The sequence below is a fragment of the Mustela putorius genome, unplaced genomic scaffold, assembly GCF_011764305.1.
Source record: "Mustela putorius furo isolate JIRA1106 unplaced genomic scaffold, ASM1176430v1.1 tig00003845_pilon_pilon_pilon, whole genome shotgun sequence".
NCBI lineage: Eukaryota > Metazoa > Chordata > Mammalia > Carnivora > Mustelidae > Mustela > Mustela putorius.
The window spans coordinates 83,405,799-83,424,020 of record NW_025421998.1 but is presented as its reverse complement, the minus strand read 5'-3'; the positions used below and the strand labels follow the sequence as shown (position 1 = coordinate 83,424,020).

Genomic DNA, 18,222 nt, shown 5'->3' with positions numbered 1-18,222 from the left:
CAGTTCAACTGTGAAGTGTTGCAGGCCCTCCCGCGTAGCGGTACAACTGTTGGAAGCCACCAGGTTGTGGAGCGGGCAGCACATAGACTGGGTACAAGTCCCTGCCAAGCTGCGTAATCTTGGGCAAATTTGGGACTTCTCCGAGCCTCACTTTACCTACCTGTGAAATGTGGACACCCAGAGGACTGTGGAGAGGACTAATGAGCCATTACACTTCTGCTCACGGCGGCTCTTCTTGCCTAGGGTGCCGTCCCGGGGCCAGCTGCCGGGGTCGCGCGCGCGCGCGGGTGTGTGCAGGCGTGTGCGCGCGCGGGACTCCGGCCCACGGCTGTGTTTCCCAAGGAAGGAGGGCGCGTGGATGCGCGTGACCGGCCGCCAAGGGAGTGCGCGGCTGCCTGTGCCCAGCTGCGAGCGAGACGCCCGCACCCGCGGCGGATGGGCAGCGCGGGGTGAATGAGCGCGCGTCGGGGCGACGAGCACAGAGGCGGCGGCGCGGGGCGCCGCGGTGCGCGCCCGCCGCCTGCCCGGGTGGGGGGCGGGCCGCGGGTGGGAGGGGGAGGGGAGAGGGAGGGAGGGGCGGGCGGGAGGGAGGCAGGCGGGGAGGGAGGGCGGGCGGTCAGAGCGCGGCTGCCGCGGAGCCCGGCGCGGGCGCCTCTGCCGGGGAGCGGGGCGCGCAGCCAGGAGGCGGCGCCGCGGGGAGGGAGTGCGGGGCTGCGAGCCGGACCCGGCCGGCCGCGGGGGACAGCGCTGCGGGCCAGACCGGGGCGGCGTGGCGGCGTAGCCGCGGTCGCCGGGACGTGCCGAGGGGGTCGTCGGGCGCGACCGAGAGAACCGGCGACAGTCGCCGGAGCGTTGTCCAGCTGAGCGCCTGGGCCGCCGCGACCTTCGGTTCTCGGGGGACTTGGCAGAGGAGACCCGCCTGCGGGAGGGAGCCGGAGGAGCAGGTCGGCGGGGCCGGGCAGGGGGAGAGAGGGAGAGAGTGAGAGCCAGCGGGAGCGAGAGAGCCAGCGAGCCTTCGAGGGGTGGGTGGGTGTGTAGGGCGACGAAGGTGTGTGATGTGTCTGTACGGAGTGTGTGAAGGTGTGTGTAGGGGTGTGTGTGCCTCCGTGTGACTGTCTATACTGTGCGTGTCTGTGAGGGGCGTGTGTGTGTGTGTGTGTGTGTGTGAGAGAGAGAGAGAGAGAGAGAGAAGGCTGGGAGCTCACAGAGCTTGGATCTGAACCCGAGTAAGAGGGAGGGGGCTCGGCAGAATCGGATGTGTGTGTGTGTACACGTGTGTGTGTGCAGGGTGTGTGAAGGGTGAGTGGGTGAGTGTGTCTCGGGTGCTAGGTGTGGCTGTGTGTGTGATGTAAGGGTGCCGGGTGCACGTGTGCCCCTGGCTTACCCTCCCCTTCCCCCACCAGATGCGTGTGCGTGGAGGGGGTGTTCAGGGGGGAGGTCGGACTCCACTGCAGCAGCCCCGCGCGGGGCTTGCCTGCCTGGCCATCATCCCCAGGAAGCCCTCGATGGCCAAGAGGCCCCTCCCCCCAATACTTCTAGGGTTAAGGGGAAGGGAGCAGGGCCAAGCCCCAGGAAAAAGGGGGCAGGCTGCATGGGCCAGCTTCTGCCAGACCAGCCCACCCTGCTTCTCTGGCTGGAGCCTGGCTGGCTGCCTTTTCCCGCTGGGCCAGATCACCCAGCGCTGTGCTTTGCCCCTCCCGGGGACTGCATTCCCTGGGGTCTGAGTGGGAGACAGAGGGCCAGCACCTTAGGTTGGAGCGGAGTGGGGGTGGAAGCAGGCCACGTTCCTCTGTGAGGGTTTGCTTGTTCACAGTTGTATCAGCAGAAGGGCTCTGCCCAGGGGGAGTTGCCAGATTGCCAGTTGCACATAGTAGGCCTCAGTAAATATCTGAAGGTGGGGGGGGGTGGGGGGGTGGTGTTGGAGGTGGGGGGTGGTGGAGAGAAGTGAGGAAAGGAAGTGATCTGAGTCTGGGAACCTGAGTCCACCCCCTCAGCTGTTGGGAGAGGATAGGGGCAGCTGGTCTCCTTCAGACCCCAGTCCCCAGAGTGAGCAGGTAGGGGAGGCAGGGGTTTAGGGAAAGGGGCTTTAGCTGGAAGAGAAGGAGGGCTGCCGGTGAGACATGTGGTCTGGGGCCTGAATGGAGGAAGGAGCTGGCAACTCCCCCTGGGCAGAGCCCTTTGCGTCCTGCCCCCACCACCTGCTCCTTGGTGATCAGCAGTCTCTCTCCGGGGGGCATCCGACCCCAGGCAGCCAGGGCTCACAGCGCCTCTCCTCTCTCCAGGACCTTTGGGCTCAAAAAGTGCCGAAGAACTGAGCACCCTGCCCACTGTGGCCACCTGAGGCCAGGTGGGGCCATGGCAGGGCAGGGCTGCCTGGGGCTGGGGCTGTTCTGCTGGGTCCTGCTTGCTGTTCCAGTGGGCCCCCAGCCTGCCTCCTCCGTCCCAGGTGTCCCTCTCACCACTCTGACCCCACCACCTCAGAGTGAGGCCTCTATGCTGTCTCTCAACCTGGGACTGAACTTCAAATTCCACCTTCGGGGACCTGCTGCCGCCTGGGGGATCTCAGTCACGGAGACCCAGCCACTCTCTCCTGGGCCAAGCCGGGAGCCGGAGGAAGAGGTGGCCAGTGGGCTGAGGACTGATCCCCTTTGGGAACTGCTGGTGGGCTCTCTTGGGAACTCCCCCCCAGAGTGGGGCTCTGCTGAAGGCAGCTCTACTCCCTGGGCCTCCTCCCTGTCTCCAGAGTCCACCTCCCCCCTCTCTGGGCCCACTGACCGGCCCACTGCTCCCTATCAGCCCAGGATGGGCACTGTGACCTGGGACACTGCTCTGACAGCCACAGCACCTCTGTCCAGTGCTCCCAGGCTCCGCCAGAGTGAGCTGGAGCTGAAGTTTGACATGGCGCTGAGGGCAGGCGCAGCCCCCACGCTTGGGCATCGGACCCTGCCCCTGCTGCCCAGCCTGCGGGCCAGTCTGGCAGAGATTGCAGGGCGCCTGGGACCATTTGGTGAGTACCCACCCCATCTGGAGGAGAGTCCCTGCTGGGCAGCCTGGCAGGTAGGAGGAAGCTTCAGCCTGGGCTCCTTTTGCAGGCTTCTTTGGCACTACTTTGTCCCCACTGCGGAACTTCTCAGGCCCAAGCCCTCCAGGCCCAACTCCGTCCCTAAGCTCTGCGTCTAGAGTTTCAGATTCTCCAGGTGAGTGTTGATTTCACTGCAACAAAAACTTAGGGAACACTCCTATGTGCCAGGCACTGTGCTGTGGGCCTAATCCGCACCTCCCTTTCTCTTTTGACTCTGTGTTGCTGCTCCCAGGGCCTGGGACACGGGCCACTGCTCCCATGGGGAAATGCCTGTTTGGTGTACATTGGCTCTCTCAGCGTAAGCCCTGGGGGAAGGACAGGATTTTCTCCAAAGCCCCAGAGGCCAAGGCTGGCTGGTAGGATGGCCCTTGAACCCCACATGCTCCCTTTGCAGGGTTCTTTGGCACCACTCTGTCCCCGCCCCCATCCCCCCTGGAGAGAAAGCTCCCAAGCACAGGCCCGTGGGACCCAGCCGCCTCCTTAAACTCTGCCACGATGGCAACAGCCTCAGTAGGTAAGTGTCTGATTCATTTGAACTTGACGATTATTTAGCACTTACTCCGTGCTAGCCACTCATCTGCATTCTGGGACTCTTTTCTTTCCTTGTCCTCATCATCATAATCACCATTCTCTTCATCACCACCATGGAGATATATATTAACGGTCTGAGAACAAGTGTCACTGGGGGCAGTCCCACACAGAGTTAAGTAACAGTCCTCTGAGAGATTTGTAATCCCAGGCAAAGCAGGATGTAGACAGATGTATGAGAGGCAGACAGATACAGGAACTCCCTCCTGGTTCCCACAGCCTCAGTACCAACTTCACCCTTCACGCCAGTCTGCCTGGCCTGCCTTTCCACCCTGCTCCCTCCACCTTGGGGGCTCTCTCCTTTGCTGTCTGATCTGACAGGACATGTTGTCAGTTAGGAACAGAGCTGGGCCCCTCATTGGGAAGACATTGAAGACAAGACTTTGAATAGACAGATGCCATCTTTATTCAAGGAAACCTTTCCGAATATGTGCATGGACAGCTGGTGATGCAGGGGAAAGAGCAGGGCCTCTGGAATCTTGAGACTTGGTTTGGAATCCCAGTTCACTTACTAACTGGCTGGGTGAATTTGGGCAAGTTATTTAACCTTCCCAAGGCTGAATTTTCTCATCTACCTAGGGTTTAATATTAGTACCTATCTTGTTATCATGAAGCTTCCAGATAATGCAAGCTCCTGGCAGGAGGCTGGGCATGAAGTAGAAGTTTATTAAGGGTGAGCTGTTAACCTTGGTTTTTCCCAAGTTCACTTCCAGACCCTACCTAACACCGTACCCTTGGCCCCAAGGCCAACCAGCCCAACCCACAGGGCAGGGGGCACACTCAGGGAGAGTCTCTAGTAGGTGAGGCCAAGGGAGCCATGTAGAGGACCACTAGGCCCAGTTTTGTTCTGCAAAGCCTTTATACTGTTGCGAAGCCTCTCTGGCCACTTCACAGTAGGAACCAGCTCAGCAGTGGAAACCGCTGATCTCCTAGCTTCTTCCAGTTCCAGACTTAACACAGAACCTGACTCTAGCTCCCTCCCAAGCAGTCGCTGTACTCCTGGGCTTGTGTTTGGGGGGGGGCGGGGGGAGCTGCTGACCCTTCCCCCCTCAGCCCAGTGTGTAGTAGTGACCGGATCTGCTCGGGGTGGGGGGGGGCTCTGTGGTCCCTGGGGAAGGATGCTGGCTGGCAGTCTGTCAGCCTTGGTGACAGTGCTGGCCAGGCAGGTTTAATGAGTCTGGACAGTATCAGAGGAAGCCCAGCTCACTGCCCCACCCCTCCCCCCTCCTCACTGATGGCTGCAGGAACTCAGCCACTTCCTGGCTCTTTCTCTCAGATAAACCCAGGAGTGCTACAGGCCCCTTGGCCAGAAGGTCCAGGGCCTTGCTCTAGCCAGCAGTATGTGTAGAGGGTAGTGTGAGGCAGTTAGGGGACAAAGGGAGCCTCTGTGTGTCTCTTCTAGGATCTTTCTAACCTAGGTGTGTTTAAGCTTTGAATCTAGGTCTCTTCTCTTGCATTAGCTCCCATCACCTGGGGCACAGCTAGTATGCAGCCAGTACACCGTGGGAGAAGTTGGGCTGGTCATTTACATATTGAAAGACTTTCAACCCGGTTGATAAGTACCCACTGGCCTTAGCCCCCTCTGCCCTCCCCTCTACTAGACCACCCTTGGTGACATCTGTTCTGATTGGCTGCCGTCTGTGCCATTTTTAGTGGTTAAATATTTCGAATGTCAGTTACCCTTACAGAGAGGATCAATCTTCCATGATCCTAGAGGAGGGGGTGGGGAAGAGGAATGGGGCCAGGCAGCTGCATGGGCTACCACTTCTACTGGGAGAGTGATTTCCCAGCCCTTTGATCTGGGCAGCTGGTACATAATCAGGCCTGACTTTTCCATAAATCTAGCAGGCCCTGCTCCCTGACTCCTCCCTGGCCAGCTATGACCTCACCAATCCCTCACATTGACATCCTACCTCCTTTCTTGCCCCTGAGGTCAAGAGGGGCCATGGGGCCAGAGGGGGATCACCTTGTAAGAGAGGGTTGCTCAGGAGAGGGATCGGAGGAACTTACCATCTTCTGGGGGGAGACTGAGGGCTCCTTCTGGGGAAGCCTCAAGTGGGGAGATAGGGGAATGAGATCAAGTGGATTCTTCTAAGGCTGAAGAAGCTAGGTTTTCTCTGCCTGTCCCTATCCACGATATGGCCCAGCCCTGGGTCCACAGGGCAGGCCCACCTCCTTTAGCTCTGCCTGTGCTTTGTCTGTTTTCTGGGTTTCCTCTTTTATTCCTAGCTTCTTAGTCACATTAAAAATCTGTTCTAGTTGCCGTAGTGCTTGGGGGACAGAGGTGAGAGATGGGTTTCTTGTGGCCCTCGGGTAAGAAGTGGAGCTGGAAGAAGGCAAGGCAGAGCAGATCTCTGAGAGTTGTGCTTGTCTGCTCAGTGAGGCTGTGAGGCTCAGAGGAGGCTGTGAGGGGTGGCAGTCTGGCTCTAGCCATAGTCCTCCTGGGCACGGTCCCATTGCCTTTCTGCAGAGCCCGCCAACGCTGAGGAAAAGCCAAGCAAAGTCATCCACTTTGCTGAAGTGGGTTGGGCCAGAGCTCCAGAGGGGCAAAGGAATGAAGCTGATAGAGGGGTTGCAAGTTTTTGATGCAGCTAACCTCAGACTGATACCCACCCCTGATCAACAAGCTATCCCAGCTGAATGAACCTCATTTAACTCATGGCTGTGTCTTCCTTAAATGTTCAGGGGTAGTCAATCCAACTAAAGGGTGTTTTTTAAATAGGGTTCACAAGGTGAAACAATGTGTTGCCTTTCTAAGCAAGATTAGTATGGGCTAAGAAACAACAGTCGTTTTTTTTTTTTTTAAAGCTTTTATTTATTTATTTAAAAGATTTAATTTATTTATTTCACACACACACAGAGCACAAGCAGGGGGAGCAGCAGGCAGAGGGAGAAGGAGACTCCTCGCTGAGCAGAGAGCCCCCCACAAAGGGCTTGATCCCAGGACGCTGGGATCATGACCTGAGCTGAAAGCAGACGCTTAACTGGCTGAGCCACCCAGGCACCCCCAGAGACAACAATCTTTTGTTGATTATATCAAGAACTAGTTTGAGGCCAGAAATAGTCACTGTCGCATGAACACAAGTTGATGATTGATCAGTGATACACATTACCTAATAATGATGATACCAACACCAAACACATACCAAAAGCTTATTACACACCAGGCACTCTGAAGAGCTCTGTCCACGTCGAACATTTATCCTCTTAACAGCCTTAGGCAGAAGGGACTCTTCCCATCTCAGACTTGGGGAAGGCGATGGAAGGGGAAGCAGGGCCCATGCTTCCATTTGTAAGAGGCAGTGAGCTGTGTAGACTTAATTTTTTGGCTGCTCCCTCTCTGCCCTCCCCAGATGTCTGATTCTGTCTTCCCCCCTTCTCTCCAGAGCCGCTTTCTGCACACCCCTCCACACCCCTTTGTCTGGTACTGGGGATTGCTGTTTTGCATGCTCCTAGCAGGAACTGGCATGATCTGGGTGAGGAGTGCATCTGGGGTCTTCCTGTAGTGTGTGCCTGACACCAGGCAGGAGTGCGGCCAGGCCGTTGGGGTAGGAGTCTCGCTGTCAGGAGACCCTCCCTTCCTCATCCTATGTCTGCCTTCTGTGCCCCTCCCCACCCTCACCAGGGTGTCTCCATTCTTCCCCGCCATCTTTCTCCCTTCATACTCCTTTGCAGCTGCAGATCTGCTGAGCTTGCTAGGTGGAGGAGGGAGAGGTTGAGCCGGAAGCATCTTCCTTTGCTGCCTGGCCATGGGAAGAATCCTTGGATCTCTTTTTAGCTCTTCTCTTGCTCCAGGAAAGTAAATTAGGGATCTTACTCCTCATCCTCTTTTACTTGACTCCCCCCTCCCCTACCTTTAAAGATGTATGTATTTATTTTAGAGAGAGAGCAGGCAGAGAGAGAGAGAGAGAGAGAGAGAGTGAGCGTGTGTGGTGGAGGGGCAGAGGAGAGAGAATCTCAAGCAGACTCAATCCCATGACTCCAAGATCATGACCCAAGCAGAAACCAAGAGTCAGACACCCAACTGACTGAGCCACCTCTGGTGCCCTGTGACTTCCCTTTTCCGAAGGGATGTGGGGAAGGTCTTGGAGCCCACACCAGGGCTGGGAGCTTAAGTTAGCAAATCATAGAGCACCTGAGGAGCTCATTCACTAAGAAGGCATCTATCCCGCTGTGCTCACCCCAGTAATTCCTTCTGGAGAGTTCAAGGGTAGCCTCGAGACCCAGGGGAGTCCATTTCAATGTCAACTTCTGTAAAGTGGAGTGAGAACTCAAGGGGCTATGTACCTTAAGAGCCTTGGATGAATGACTTTGTGACTGAGTTGGGATGGGGACCATGGCCATGGGTAAGCTAAGGGTTGGGGGTGTGGCAGACAGGAAGGCCAGTGATCAGGAAAGGTTGTGTTCTCTTCAGATGCTGGGAAGGGAGTGTCTTAACTGTCCCCCCAACCCCCTGCTGCTGCATGTGTCCACATGTGAGTGTAGGGGCTTTTCCTGAAGAGATGGGGGAAGGAGGAAGCAGATGAAAAAAGGGCTGGGGATGTTTCTCCCAGCACCAACATGGGAATTGGGAGTTAGGGGTGCAGTATGAGAGATAAGCAAACTAGTCTTATGAAAAAACTCTGGAATTGTGAGAAGGGGCTCAGACCAGTACTCAGATCTGGATTCTGAGATCTGCCGATTTGTCACCTTGGACAAGTCGCTTTGCCTCTCTGTAGAGCCTAAGTGTCTTCACTGGAGAAACAAGAGGATTCATTTATTCAACAAATATCTGCTCAGTGCCCGCTCTGAGCCAGGCCCCATTTTGGGCATGGAAATTCAGATGTAAGCAGAACAGACCGATATCTTTGTTCTTATGAAGCTTACTTTGTGGTGGGAGGATTGAACTAGAGGGACCTTCTCCAGTTCCCTCAGTAAAATTCTGTAGCTTCTTAAGAAAAACCCTTTTCAGGGCGCCTAGGTGGCTCAGTCGTTTAAACATCTGCCTTCAGCTGGGGTCGTGATCCCAGAGTCCTGGGATAGACTCCCACATGGGGCTGCCTGTTCAGCGGGCAGTCTGCTTCTTCCTCTCCCAATACCCCTCCCCCAGCTTGTATGCACACTCTCTCTCTCAAATAAATAAATAAATAAAATACATATAAAAAGAAAACCCCTTTTCAGTAGAATCGCAGAGTGATGAGCAGAAATAAACAGCAGAGAGCGAAGGGTGGGTTAGGGATGCCGGAGGGATGACAGTTGAAGAGTTTGATGGGGAGGGGAAGACAAGGGGATGAGAGACCGGTGAATCTCTACTAAAGACAAGTGTGGGGCACCTGGTGGCTCAGTTGGTTAAGCCTCTGGCCTTTGGCTCAGGTCATGATCCCACTGGGATCGAATCCTGCATCAGGTTCCCTGGTGGGGGGGGAGACACGTGTGTCCTAGATGTTATGAAGACTCTCTGGTACACAGGCTACTGGCTGTGGGGAAGGGAGGGGAAGGCTGTACAATTGCCTCAGACGAATGTTCTTTGCCCACAGACCCCACCATCCCCAACTTTGGCCCAGATGACTCCTCTCCTGCCAGCCTTGGGAAGCCTTCGGTGGAGCCAGAGTGTGGGTCAGGGTCCTGCCACATGGGAGAACTGCCTGAACCCGAAGGGCCGCCTCCCGTGGCTCCGCTGCCCCTCTTCTTCCTGACCCTGGAAGCCAACTGGGCAGAGGCCAGAGCTCGCTGGGGGCTGGCCTGGGAGGCCCACGTGTACGGGGTAGGCGCGCTCTTCGGCCTGGTGGCCGTGCTGGCGCTGCTGGCCCTAGCCCTCTTGCCCTGGCGCTGCCCGCCGGGCACCCCCTGCCTGGCGCTGCTAGACCTGCTCCTGCTCTCGGCCGGGACCACGCGGGCCTTCCCGCTCTTCTACGACGCCTATGGGCACCGCGATCGGCTGCCCCCGCTCGCCTGGCTGCTGCTGCAGGACCTTCCGCTGCCCTGCCTGGCTGCCGGCCTGGGCCTGGCCTGCCTGCTGCTGGCCCGGCCGCGCCCGCCGCGGTGTCCCGCTGGGCTGGCCGCGCTGCTGCTCCTGGGGCTGGGGCTGGCGGCCGCCGCCGCCGTCGGGAGCGCAGCCCACCGCCCGCTGCGGCCTCTGCGTCTCGCCTCCCGCGGGCTGCACGCCTTTCTCGCCGCCCTCCTCTCCGGGCTCCTACTGGCGCTCTCCTGTTGGGGAGGACGGCGGCGGCGGGCCGGAGCGCCCCTGGGAGGGTCGGGCTTCAAGGGCGCCACCCCGCTCCCGCAGGCGCGCAGCCCCTTCGCCCCGCGCGAATCCTGGCGGCGCGCGGCCCGCACAGCTCCAGTGGCGGGTACCTTCGGGCTGCTGAGCGGAGCCCTGCAGGGCTACGAGGTGCTGCACGCCTTGGGCTATGGCGGCCAGCCTGGCCTGGAGGGACCCTGGCCCTGGTGGGCCTTCCAGCTAGGCCTGCGCTTGGGCGAGGTGGGCGTCGCGATCCCATTGGCGCTGCTGGGCCTCTACCCGGCGCTCAGCAGCCACCGTGTGCCGCCGCGCTGCTGGGCCAAGCTCTTCCGCTTGTCCCCGGGCCACGCAGCCCCACTGCTGCCCGGGGGCTGGGTCACCGGGCCCCCGGACAAGGAGCCCCTGGGTGGCGCCATCGCGCGTGGCGACGCGGAGCTGCTGCAGCTGTGCGCCCTGGCAGGACCTGGCCCCGACCTCCTGCTCCAGGGAGGCGGCTGCCGGGGCTTCGATGGCGCGGCGGCCAACCCGGCCCCTTCTCCGGCCTCCTCCCCCTGCAGCGACTACACAGTGGACTTCCGCCCGCCCTCCCCAATCAACCTGAGGCGCAGCATTGAGGAGGCCCTCTGCAGCGAGGCGCTGCTCACGCCCGGCCTCTTCCAGGGCCCTGCCTTCGGGGAAACCGCGCCTGGGCTCGGCCTTTACCGCACCACCTCGCTGGTGGCGAAGATGGGGGTCGGGCCCAAGGGGAAGTCTGAGGAGGCCCCTGGCTCCCCTGTGCCCTTGGAGCTCCCTTCTCCCCGGGCCTGGCCCATGGGCAGCAGCGCCTCTTCGGGCTCACTGTGCGGACTTTCGCGGGACAGCTCGTCCATGCTACTGTGCTCCAGCCCCGACAGGCCCCCACGCTGTCCGCTGGTCTGCGTCCTCAGTCCCCCGCGACCCTCGGGGAGTAGCCCTAGCCTCCCGGGCTCAGGCTCCTACCAGGCCCTGTCCCCACCCTCCCGCGACTCCCCAGAGCCTACTCCTGAGCTGCAGGCCGCAGAGGCTTTGCTGCAGGAGCAATTCCTGGACGCCTGTCGACAGATCGACGAGCTGAGTGTGGGCAGCGACACCATAGACCTGTGAAGAGGCGGGCCCCCTGGCCGCCCCAGCCTACGCCCCCTCCTGGCGCCTGCTCTGCCTGAGACCTGCACACTGTAGCTCTTTCCCAATCCTGCCTGGCTCAGATACCACTCCCCGCTTCTTCCCCATCCAGGAGTCGCTGGGTGGGTGGGTCAGCAGCCAGGCTCTCTTGATTGGGGTTAGTGCCACCTCCCCTGGAGCCCTGGGCACGGATGCCCTCTGCTGCAATTCTAGGCTGGCAGGGGTTCCACTTGCCTTGGCATTCACCAGCAATAAAGCTCCAAGGTGCTCCACTCCTGACCACCAACTCCCCACTCCGGTGCTGAGTGAGCGGGGCTGTCCTCCAAGGACCTCGAGACTGGCTTCAGTCCCCACACCCACCTGTGCCATGCCCAGGAATCCCATTCCTGTGTGAGTGAGACTCCCTGTCCTCCACATGATCCTTCCCTGTAGAAGGGTCCATGGCCCATCCAGGAGACTCCACAGCAGTTGGGTGGGAGGTGAGTGCTTCCAGAGTTAATTTATCAATAAAATATTTTCAGAGAAAGGTCTAATCTTCTTGGAAAAGCTTAGATCAGCCCACAGCAGCAGCCATTCCATCAGAACTGGAAGATAAGCCTTGTTTGGGTGGGGAGGCTTCATCTCACACCTGGGTGACCTGTATTCTCGATTGCAAGGACCCTTGTTGTCCTACAGCTGGGATGAGTGAGGGCCCTGGGAGCGACCCTGTGAAAACCCTCTGACTCTCTGGGAAGTGCCTTGTCAGAGAAGAAGCAGGCCCTGGGAAGTGAGGCGGGACCTCTACACCCATTGGTAGAAACCTCTGCATTCCTAGGAGCCTGGCTGCAGGTTGTGGGGGACAGCTGGCTAGGGATGAGTGAGTCCATGGTGAAGTCCTCTATGGAAATGTTGATACACACATCAAGGGCTTGATCACTTTGAGCTGGAATCCCCAGCAACTCCCCCTGCCGTGTTCCCAGAGGAACTCACAGAGGACACTACCTACTCCGCCTACCAACAAGGCCTCTTCAAGGTTGGACTTACAAGGCCTCTTTCCCTGCACTCATCTCCAATGGTGCAGATCCTCCCTAACGGGAGCCTATCTTCCTCCAAACCCTGGCCCCAATCTACCCACCAAAGCAGAGTTCACAATGCAGAGACCCAGGCCTCCGGGGACCTTGGAACCTCTCCCTTGTCCAGAGCATTTGGCTCTGAGCTCTGGGGTGTGCATTCGTCATTTGGCTAAAATGCAATTAAGTTCAGAATGGCACTAAAACAGGGTTGTAGATTAGGTTTGGAAATAAAAATTTGGCAGTGTTTTGGCAGATGTCTTGCATGTCACAGGAAAACCGACAGGGGCACAACATCCCAGGCTTGAAATGAAAAAACAGGAATAGAAGTGGTTTTTCTCCCAAGTCTTCCCATCAGCTCATGGGGATTGGAGAAGGGAGGCAGGGGGAGTCAAGAGGAAAGCAGGCAGGGAGGCCCTGAGGCGTGGGGCCTCACCAGACTAGGTCCATGCACTAGTGGAAGAATTAGAGCACTGTTCTCCTTGCACGTGAAGATCTGTCTTGCCTGAGAAGATGGTCCAGGGTCTTGGACCTCGGAAGGAGGAAGAGTCAGTGATGTTTGGAGAGAGTGAGGGTCATGGTAAGGAGCTCAGTGAGACAGGAGCCACTGAGGAATGGAACTGGAGTGGTTTTTTGACTGTGTCTCCTCCATCACCTGGCTCAGCCTGGCTCAGAAATTCTTGCTGCATCGTCACTCTGGGCTGAGGCCCAGGGAACTGCCAGCCTCCTAATTATAGGCATTTCTCACTGGTGTCATAGTGGCTGTAGCAGACCCAGCATTGGAGCTGCTTTGTATCATGGAAGGGATTCTTGCTGCTTGGAAAAAATGGCTCCTTTTCTCCCCCCACCAACCCTTCCATCTGCCTCTGCTCACACCCAACTCCTCTTGGCTCCCTCTTCCTCGCCCTAATGCTTATCAGCTGGCTCAATCGTTTTCCTCACCAGGGGACCTGGCTTCATGCACAACCGGGCAGTCCAAACCCCACATGCCCTGAGTCAGTCTGTCGGCATGTGTGTCTGTCTCTCTCTCCCTCACACACACAATCATACACAAACTCCTTTTCTGTCTAGAAGCTGTGAATGGGGCTGATGAGATGGGGAAGTGTGGGGGGAGGAAGACAGCTCAGTGCTCACCAACTCCAACACTTCTTTGGTTTTCCTCTGCAAGGATTACTTCAGCACTTTGACTATAAAGAGGCCAAGACTTTGGTGAAACAACCCTTCCCTTTTGTCCCATGCCTTGGCCCTTACCCAAAGCAGGTTTCCCAGAGGAGCCCAGGTATATCCTAATGCACACACCCTTCAATCCCAGTTCTTAGTACTTCAGGGGATGGAGTGACAAAGTCATTCATCCACAGTCACTCAATCTCTTTAAAACACTTTATGGAATGCTTACCGTATGCTAGGTGCTGAGCAGAGAGAGGTGGACGAGGCAGACACCAGCCCTGAACGTATGAATTTGAAGGTCTTTGGGAGGAACGCAGACACTGAAGCACTAATCAAATAGGGGCACCAGGCTAGCTCAGTCGGTAGAGCATATGACTCTTGGTTTTGAGGTTGTAAGTTCGAGCCCCATGTTGGGTCTAGAAATAACTTAAAAATAAAATCTTGGGGCACCTGGGTGGCTCAGTGGGTTAAGCCTCTGCCTTCCGTGATCGATCTCAGGGTCTTGAGATCAAGCCCCGCATGGGGCTCTCTGCTCAGTGGGGAGCCTGCTTTCCCCTCTCTCTCTACCTGCCTCTCTGCCTACTTGTGATCTCTCTCTTTCTGCCAAATAAATAAAAAATCTTTAAAAAGAAAATAAAATCTTAACCCACTGAGCCACCCAGGCGCCCCAACTTAAAAATAAAATCTTAAAAAAAAATAAAGAACAAATCATATGAATAATTACAATAGCATTAACTACAGTTGTGAGAAGTGCTAAGCACAGACGTAAGTGGTATAATAAGAAGGTTTTACTTGCAAGGGGGAGTGGGACTTGAGGGATGGGGCCTGGGAGAGGCTGGCTGGGAGAGAGCACAGCCCAGGCCTCTCTTCCTTCCTTCCCGGGCTCCTGCACAGTGATGGATGAGGGAGAAGCCTACAGTTTATTTCCCCTGGAAGCCACGTTGCTGATGTGGTGCAGGGGACCACAACTCCCGCTATTTAATAAAGAACCCTGCGTGTGTCCTGGGGAGATGGATGAGCAAATATTCCTGACTGAAGCACCATGTGGTCTCCCTGATGTGCAGAGATAGGAGGGGACAGGGCTGAGGTTGAGGTTGGGAGTCTGAGATGCACACGCTCCCCCCGCCCCACCCCCGCCCAGGTCTGAAACTCCGGAAGTGTAGAAAGGGTCAGCAGCATTATTATCTACTCCTAGGGGTACAGAATTCCTCTGCATTGTGGGTGGCTGCTGCCCCCTGATGGGCAGAGGCACACAGTTTTGTTTTGTTCTTTAAGGAAGGTCTGAGTGACAAGTATTTTAAACAGCAGAGTAGGGGCATCCCAAAGGGGTGTTGGAACAGCATTCTTAGGGTTCTTTTCCTGGATATGCTGCACCCAGCACTGGGAAGGCCGCCTATACTTAGAGCCCCAAAGCTTGCAGTTAAGTTTTTGGGGATATAATTTTGATTTCTAAAGTGGTGAGGGGGCAGGAGAGGAGGAGAAAAAAAGAGGAGGAATGTGGAATCCCAAACCAACTTTATTCAAATGACCCATCCCACTTCCTTTGTCTACTTGTCTCTGTTTATCCTGGATAGGATTAACCCCATAGCCTTAAAAATCTGTTTTGTATTTCAGTACTTGCTCTCTTGAGTTATGTGTGTAAAAATAACTAGTGTTTTCTTTTGAGCATACATTATATACTTGGACTAGGGTTTCATAAATCTGATGTTGTGTTCTGCCCCCCCCCGTTACTGTCACCCAGCCATCCCTTCCATCCAAAATGTATCAAAAGCAAATGGGTTTTGAAGAGAAGCAGAAACTTACTTTTCACTGTACCTTTTGTACTTTCTGAATTTTCAGGTTATAGTATTGATAAGTTATTTTAAAAGTGCATTGATGGGGTGCCTGGGTTGCTCAGTGGGTTAAGCCTCTGCCTTCAGCTAAGGTCATGATCTCAGCCTCCTGGGATTGAACCCCCAATGAGGCTCTCTGCTCAGCAGGGAGCCTACTTCCTCCTCCCCCTCTGCCTGCCTCTGCCTACTTGTGATCTCTCTCTCGCTCTCTGTCAAATAAATAAATAAAATCTTTTAAAATAAAAAAGTGCATTGGAGCTTTTCTCAGCTGGAACCCTTCCAAGGTGCTTCAGTCTTGCACCAGGTCAGTTCCTGAACCCAGTGGAATGGCTAATGGTCTCTGCCTTCCAGGTTCCAGGAGCACCCAGATCTCCTGCTGGTGGGTGACATCCCTCAGCCTTGGGTCTGTCTGATAAGCTGACCCGAGGGAAGGTTTTCTCCTGTTTCTGGGAGGACCTGCATCCAGTGTCTGTATGTTATGTTTGCTTTGGGTGTGTTCTGTTATCCTGTAGGGTGCCTGCTATGATTTATTTGTAAGTTTTTAAAATGAATGTCTGTCTACCCCCACTAGACTTCATTCTCCATGAGAGTAGGGAATCTTGTCTTGTTTTAGCTCACCAGAACCGAGTCCTTCTAGAAAAGAAACTCCACTATGTGCCTGGCACATAGTAGGCGCTCAGTAAATATTTATTGGAAGAATGATTGTGTATGATCTGTGTCTGCGTGTGCTTTAATAGCTGTAATTTGCACACTGTTACAGGCACTGTATAGTGTGACAGATGTCTCATTCTCTGAGAATATGTGTGATATACGCATCTACGTGCGTTCTGTTTCCACTTTATACACGTAAACTGGGTGTCTTTGGTGGAACCGAAAAAAGTACTTATTAAATATCCAGTATGTGTCAGATCCTGGGTGAGACCCCGAGCAAAAAACGACTTCCTCTGCCCGCCGTCGCACTCTGGGATCATCTCCTGGAAATGAGATCTTAAACTAGGTAGGAGCTAGGATGCCAGTCTCCTACAGTGGCCCCCCCCGGGGGGGGGCGATAGGGACGGGAGGGACCGTGCTGGGATTAGGGGTGGAGCCCCGCTCAAGAAGCTCCGCCCCCGGGCAGAACGGCCCCTCCCCCATTCCGGAACGCTTTTTCCCCCTCCCCACCCTGTTTTCCTCCGGACTCTTTTGAGCAGCGAGCACTTCCGGAATCTCCGGGCCGCTTGGCGTGGTTGGCCTGCCAAAGCCCGATTCTTGCCTCGCGTGCGAGGCCCCGATTCGCTCGTGATCTCGCGCGCCTCCGTCCCCCGGCCTCATGGCCGGGCTGACCCTGTTTGTGGGCCGCCTGCCGCCCTCCGCCCGCAGTGAGCAGCTGGAGGAGCTGTTCAGTCAGGTGGGGCCGGTGAAGCAGTGCTTCGTGGTGACTGAGAAAGGTAGGGGGCGGGGCTGTGGAGGACGGGGCTGGGGTTCCTGGGAGCAGGGTCCGCGCGAGGACACCCTCCCAGACTTCAGCAAGCCGTGGAGTTCTTGACCCGCTCCGGGGAGAAGGGGCTGGGAATGGAGTTTCTTTTCTAGAAGGACTCGGTTCTGGATGAGGCTGACATTTCTCACCGTCAAGGCATTGCCTCAGGGTTCCATAGCGCTTTCCGTTTTCTGGGGGGCGCTCACATACGGTATCTTATTTGGTAACAGTGTTAACATTTAATATTTAATACAGTTAACATTTAGTAACATCGGTGAGGCGTATTGAGAGTCAGCTGATTGCCAGGCACGGTGCAGAATTCCGCACGTGTTAATCGCATTTAGTTTTCCCCAACAGTCTTGGGGTGGAGAGTCTGAACCCCATTTTACAGACCGGAATCTGGGGCTTGGGGAAAATTTGATAAGTTCAGTTGAAGTTCGTACAGCTTGTACGTAGTGGACCCAGAATTTGGTCACCCGACCCGGAGCTCCTAACCAGTATGTTACACATTTACCCATTCATTCATTGAGATATTTTTTGAAGGCCTGCTGTGCAGTAGGCACTGTTGTAGGTCCTGAGGATGCAGCAGTGCACCCAAACCAAGCCAAAAAAGTTGCTCTTAAGTCTGCAAGATGGGGAAGACATCCAATTAAACAAGCAAAATATAGAGTGGTAATGGTGGTAAATACTAAGGAGGAAAATAAGTCACGAAGAAGGATGAGGAGTCTCTGTAAGGGCATGTGGGGTGGGGGTCGTAGAGGAGTGAGGAATGGCAGTTTTCTATCGATGGAGAAGCCAGGGAAGGCCTCATGGAGGTGAGGGAGGGAACATGTGTCTCTTCAGGAGGAGGAGAAGGCTAAGCAGAGGAAACAGCAAGCTCAGGAATACTGAAGAGGACTACTGGTATATGGAAGGACTGGCAGGGAGAGCAGGGTGACCAGAGTGAGTGGAGGTAAGAGAAATAGGAGATGAGATTCTAAGGGACCAGATCGTGGAGGACTTACGGGCCATTGCAAGGACTTTGGCTTTTACTGTGAGGTGAGAAACTGAATAGGGAGCAGTAAGTATGATCTGGATTAAAGATTCTGAGGCTGCCGTTGGAGAATAGGACAGAAGCAGGGAGACCAAATAGTGGGCTTTTGCAATAATCCAGGTGAGAAATTATGGTGTTGGACCAGGATGGTACAGTGGAGGTGGTAGAAAGGGATTGGAATATGGATATTTTTGAAGGTAGAACCAATTTGCTGATGGATCAGATGTAGGGTATGAGAAAAAGAAGAGTCGGGTCCTATTCCCAAGGCTTTTGGCTTAAGCCAAAAGTGTAATCCTGCTGTATGCCTCATACTCTGTGCGATGCTCATTGCATCACTGTGAGAAAGGGTTGGCAATGAGGAAGGACTGTAAGGATTTTAATTGTAGAGAAGCATTCCTTCCTCTCACTTAGACTTCAAGGGACACTCGAGATAGGCACCTGATGTTTTATTTAGCTCCCTTCTAAGTCATCAGGCTGTCTCTGAAGGCAGCCGCTTCTTTGCTTTTCAGCAGAACAACTGAAGGGAACTGGCATCTTGTGGACTCCTGTTTCCCTGCATGGTATCTGAGTGTGCGAGCAGACACGCTAACTGTGTGCTAATAATCCCTCCGTTGCTAGCTCCTATTTTGTTAATGACAGAGGCTAGAGTTGGGAT

The 18,222-nt window shown here is 55.7% G+C and overlaps 2 protein-coding genes across 2 annotated transcripts in view; both read left to right on the top strand.

Annotated features, from left to right (window-relative positions):
- Positions 1-635: 635 nt before the first annotated feature.
- On the top strand, positions 636-11,554 carry PRRT4 (proline rich transmembrane protein 4). The gene is made up of 5 exons (XM_045062955.1): positions 636-944; positions 2,283-3,007; positions 3,093-3,197; positions 3,477-3,596; positions 9,187-11,554. The coding sequence occupies exons 2-5, from the start codon at positions 2,356-2,358 to the stop codon at positions 11,010-11,012; spliced, it is 2,703 nt and encodes a 900-aa protein (XP_044918890.1). The 5' UTR covers positions 636-944; positions 2,283-2,355; the 3' UTR covers positions 11,013-11,554.
- Positions 11,555-16,252: 4,698 nt separating this feature from the next.
- The window catches only part of RBM28 (RNA binding motif protein 28), a 30,400-nt gene continuing 28,430 nt past the window's right edge, over positions 16,253-18,222 (top strand). Inside the window, exon 1 of the mRNA XM_004741827.3 lies at positions 16,253-16,505. Within this exon, the coding sequence (XP_004741884.1) occupies positions 16,388-16,505 (118 nt within the window). The 5' untranslated portion in view covers positions 16,253-16,387. The remainder of the gene's footprint in view (positions 16,506-18,222) is intronic.

Coding starts and splice junctions, on each gene's coding strand:
- PRRT4 (XM_045062955.1), top strand. CDS start 2,356: ATGGCAGGGCAGGGCTGCCTGGGGCTGGGGCTGTTCTGCTGGGTCCTG. Junction 3,198..3,476: donor TAGAGTTTCAGATTCTCCAG/GTGAGTGTTGAT, acceptor CTCCCTTTGCAG/GGTTCTTTGGCACCACTCTG. Junction 3,597..9,186: donor GATGGCAACAGCCTCAGTAG/GTAAGTGTCTGA, acceptor CTTTGCCCACAG/ACCCCACCATCCCCAACTTT.